The sequence below is a fragment of the Pseudorasbora parva genome, chromosome 14 (genome assembly GCF_024679245.1).
Source record: "Pseudorasbora parva isolate DD20220531a chromosome 14, ASM2467924v1, whole genome shotgun sequence".
NCBI lineage: Eukaryota > Metazoa > Chordata > Actinopteri > Cypriniformes > Gobionidae > Pseudorasbora > Pseudorasbora parva.
Genome location: NC_090185.1, coordinates 5,312,017 through 5,315,994, shown reverse-complemented (window position 1 = coordinate 5,315,994; position 3,978 = coordinate 5,312,017). Strand labels below are relative to the sequence as shown.

At 43.3% G+C, this 3,978-nt stretch overlaps 1 protein-coding gene across 1 annotated transcript in view; it reads left to right on the top strand.

The window, feature by feature from the left end:
* Window positions 1-3,978, top strand: part of fbn2b (fibrillin 2b) — a 113,038-nt gene that overhangs the window by 98,351 nt on the left and 10,709 nt on the right. The window contains exons 59-63 of the mRNA XM_067415298.1: window positions 2,351-2,473; window positions 2,599-2,715; window positions 2,801-2,929; window positions 3,278-3,397; window positions 3,474-3,705. Coding sequence (XP_067271399.1) covers window positions 2,351-2,473; window positions 2,599-2,715; window positions 2,801-2,929; window positions 3,278-3,397; window positions 3,474-3,705 — 721 coding nt within the window. The remainder of the gene's footprint in view (window positions 1-2,350; window positions 2,474-2,598; window positions 2,716-2,800; window positions 2,930-3,277; window positions 3,398-3,473; window positions 3,706-3,978) is intronic.

Genomic DNA, 3,978 nt, shown 5'->3' with positions numbered 1-3,978 from the left:
CAACCCTTATTTAAGAGAAATAAATCGTGTTACATTCTAAGGCTGCATTTGCACTGCATGGTTCAAGTGAGCCAATTCCAATTTTTTCCGATCATGGGGCACTGATCGGATATGACCTGAACGTGTAAAGCCGGAAAAAAACGCGTAGATGCCAATATCCTCAGATCGGATTCACGCCTCACTCATATGTGGGAATAAACCCGATTTGAATCGTCCATGTAAGTGGTCCAATCGCATCTTCCCCAATAAATGCGAGTCGTACGTCATTGAAAAAAAGGACGGAGGCGAATGATGTCAACTCAGGAGGACACGGATTGCGATCGAGAGCCAGGGTTGCCAAGTCTGCCGTTTTCCTGCAGGATTGGGCTACTTTAACACAGGTTTAAGTTGCAATTTGGCGGGTTTTGTTGTGAAAACCTGGCAACCCTGTCAAGGGCTCTCCTCTTTTTCTCCGCTTTACGAAAGAAATGTTTTGCTGACCTTTAAAGATGTGTGGAAGTGCGAAAAGCAAAACACTGAATAATCATTTTGTCTGCGTCCATTGCATATCGCGCCGTCTTATTTCCTTTTCCGGTTACGTCTGCCCCACTTTATATTAGGTGGCCTTAAAGCTCCACTGTGTGATATTTTCCCCCATCTAGCGGTGTAAAGGTATATGACCATCCAGTGAATAATAGTTTCTGTTCCTCTCAATTTCGATTTCGTTTCAACTCCTACGGTGGCCGATTTAGTCATGGCTTCCAGTTCGTCCTCTTCGGTGAGTGTTGCTTCAACTCAAGTGATGAGGTAATTTTTGAAAACTATTATAATTTGCAGTTATTTAATTTACCAAATGATCTATGATCAAATTAATCTATGTAAAATGAATAATAGTTTTACGTTTTCGTTATTTTTAACCAGTTCATTGCTAACATCAGCTATCAGGTTCCCAGACGAATGCAAGCTAATCTTGGTAAAGGAACTTTTATCAGTGCTGTCGTTATTCTGTATATTGTACAACACCACTAGCGTAAGGCAAACAAATTATAATCCGATTAAAATATTAATCTCATGTTATCCGTCATAGAACACGGATTTATGTTATAAGGTAAACTATACTTTTTCATCATTGACGCGAGGAAAACTATCCTAGACGTCGTTCTAGTGTTATGCACAGCACACCGTGATATAATTAGCCAAGCAACAATAAAACTTCCAATATACACAAATAGGCTGAATTAATATTACCTGTCGAGAAGAAAGCAGGCAACGTCGGCGTCCTTTTTAAAATCGTTGCTCCTCATGAGCTCTTTCCATCTTGGAAAGGCCACTCCAATATATACTTTTGTCTTGTTGATTTGCCCGTTGCGTTGCCGTCTTAATTCTCTTTTCCGCTTCCTTGGCGACTCTGATACATATCCCGCAATGTTACTGGGTCCCCGACCCGGGTCGAATTCGGTAATCAATCCCGGGACGTGGTTGCTTTCACACAGAAGGCGACCCGGCAATGCTCCGGGAATATTGCGGGTCCGACGTGCAGTGTGAGGGGCTTAAGAGTGATCCTCCATCATCATAGAGCAGCCTCAAGCAATCCTCCTCTTCACATTCGACACGGTGCCATCGAGTGTAAAAACGCGAAAGGCGAAGCTTGAATTTACGGGTATGTCCCTCTTTGGCAAATGTACTTTCAAGATGGAGGGGCAACATGGCGACCGCCATCCAAACCCTCAACACGTATGTATTTTCAATGGTATATTATAAAATTACGAGAATACATTATTACTTGAAAGAAGTAAATATACATTAATGAGCACATATATTTTTGAAAGAACTAAGTGATTTTAGCTAAGAATAAACAAAAAAAGTTACACAGTGTAGCTTTAAGTACTATGTACTTACTGTGTTCAAATTGTATTGCAAAACCCTTTTGCTGATATTGAGGTGGGGAAGGGGTAGAGTTAGGGACAGGTGTAAGGGAAGTGTCAACTGTGTTATTACAAATGTAACTACAGAAATAATTACAGATGTACTTGCAGGTCATTTTAAAATGTAAGTACAATGTTAAAACGTGTGTACACAATAAGTGCATAGAATCAAATGTTTAATTAAAATGTTAGTACATAGTAGTTAAGGCCACCTAATATAAAGTGGGTCCAGAACGTCTTGGGCTGTTTCGCCAGTGTACAGTGTAAATGCAAATATTTTAGATACGCTTTTATGTAACGGGTCATCAACCAAAAAAATTGGATATGGTCACCAAATCGGAATTGTTCCTCAAGACCTGCAGTGTAAATGTGGCCTTAAAGCCTGTTGTTTGATCAGTGAAATACTGTAACACACAATGCCTTTCTCATTGATGCTTCCCGATTAGATATGGACGAATGCTCTCAGTCGCCCAAACCGTGTAACTTCCTGTGCAAGAACACTGAAGGCAGCTACCTGTGCTCATGTCCCAGAGGATACATCCTACAGCCTGATGGGAAGACCTGCAAAGGTTAGTTCATAATTAATGTGTACCATTCCTGCATGTGGGGGCTTATAAATCCGGTCGCAGTAATAATCCACCCCAATGACAACCCAATGTCAGGCTAATATGAAATATGACTTATTTTGTCCCAGACTTGGACGAGTGCTCAACCAAGCAACACAACTGTCAGTTCCTATGCGTCAACACGATCGGTGGCTTCACCTGTAAATGCCCCACGGGCTTCACGCAGCACCAGACGGCTTGCATAGGTGAGTGATGTGAACTCAAACCCAGAGCCTAAATAATTGAGCAGGTCATTTGGAGCTAAAATGGACTCCATGCTTCATCTCTTAGACAACAACGAATGCAGCAATCAGCCAAACGTGTGCGGTTCTCGCGCCTCCTGCCTGAACACTCCCGGCAGCTTCAACTGCGAGTGTCAGAAGGGCTTCTCTCTGGACACCACTGGAATCAACTGCGATGGTTGGTTTCTCATTTTGGGCTCCTCATATAAATGTGATTGGCACCAATCTTAAGATTGACCCTAGTACAGGGCTATTCAAATCTTGCCCTGGAGGGCCAATGTGCTGCAGAGTTTAGCTCCAACCCTGATCAAGCACACCCACCTGTGATTTTCTAATGATCCTGAAGACATTGATGAACATATTCAGGTGTGTTTGATTAGGGTTGGAGCTAAACTCTGCAGCGCATTGGCCCTCCAGGGTAAGATTTGAATAGCCCTGCCCTAATACCACCTCGGATAAATTAGAATTGCATGCCAACCTGAGATCAGTTTATGCCAGTTGTGTTTTGTTTTTCGGTTTCTTACAGACGTTGATGAATGTGGCGGAAACCACCGATGCCAGCACGGGTGCCAGAACATGCTGGGAGGATATCGCTGCGGCTGCCCACAGGGTTACGTCCAGCATTACCAGTGGAACCAGTGTGTGGGTAAGTCCTTCAAAATGGACGAGCATAGTGCTTTTCCATTGCGTATTTCTCATTTCTTTGTGTTCCTTCCAACCAGACGAGAACGAATGCACCGGGAACCAAGTCTGCGGGTCGGCGTCTTGCTATAACACTCTGGGCAGCTATAAGTGCGTCTGCCCATCAGGTTTCGACTTTGAGTCTTCTGCTGGAGGCTGCCAGGATGTTAATGAATGCTCCATGGGCAATAACCCCTGCAGCTATGGCTGCTCCAACACAGATGGCGGATACTTGTGCGGATGTCCTGGAGGCTTCTACAGAGCAGGACAAGGGTGAGTATTTAGGCTAGTCTAAAGACTGTTCTTATTTGAACATTGCATGTTAACTCTGGATTACCAGTCTTTTTTATGCTAGGAGTTCCCAATCCGGCTTCTTTAAGGCTGCTTTTCTGCAGAGTTCAGGTCCAACCTTCTCCAGTACATATTTGGATGTTTCTAGCAACCCTACAGACCTTCCCCTGTTAAAATATATCAGCAAATATGCTGGTTAGGTATGTTTTGAAGCATGGCAGCTGGTTTGAGCTGAATTAAGATAATCCTCAGATG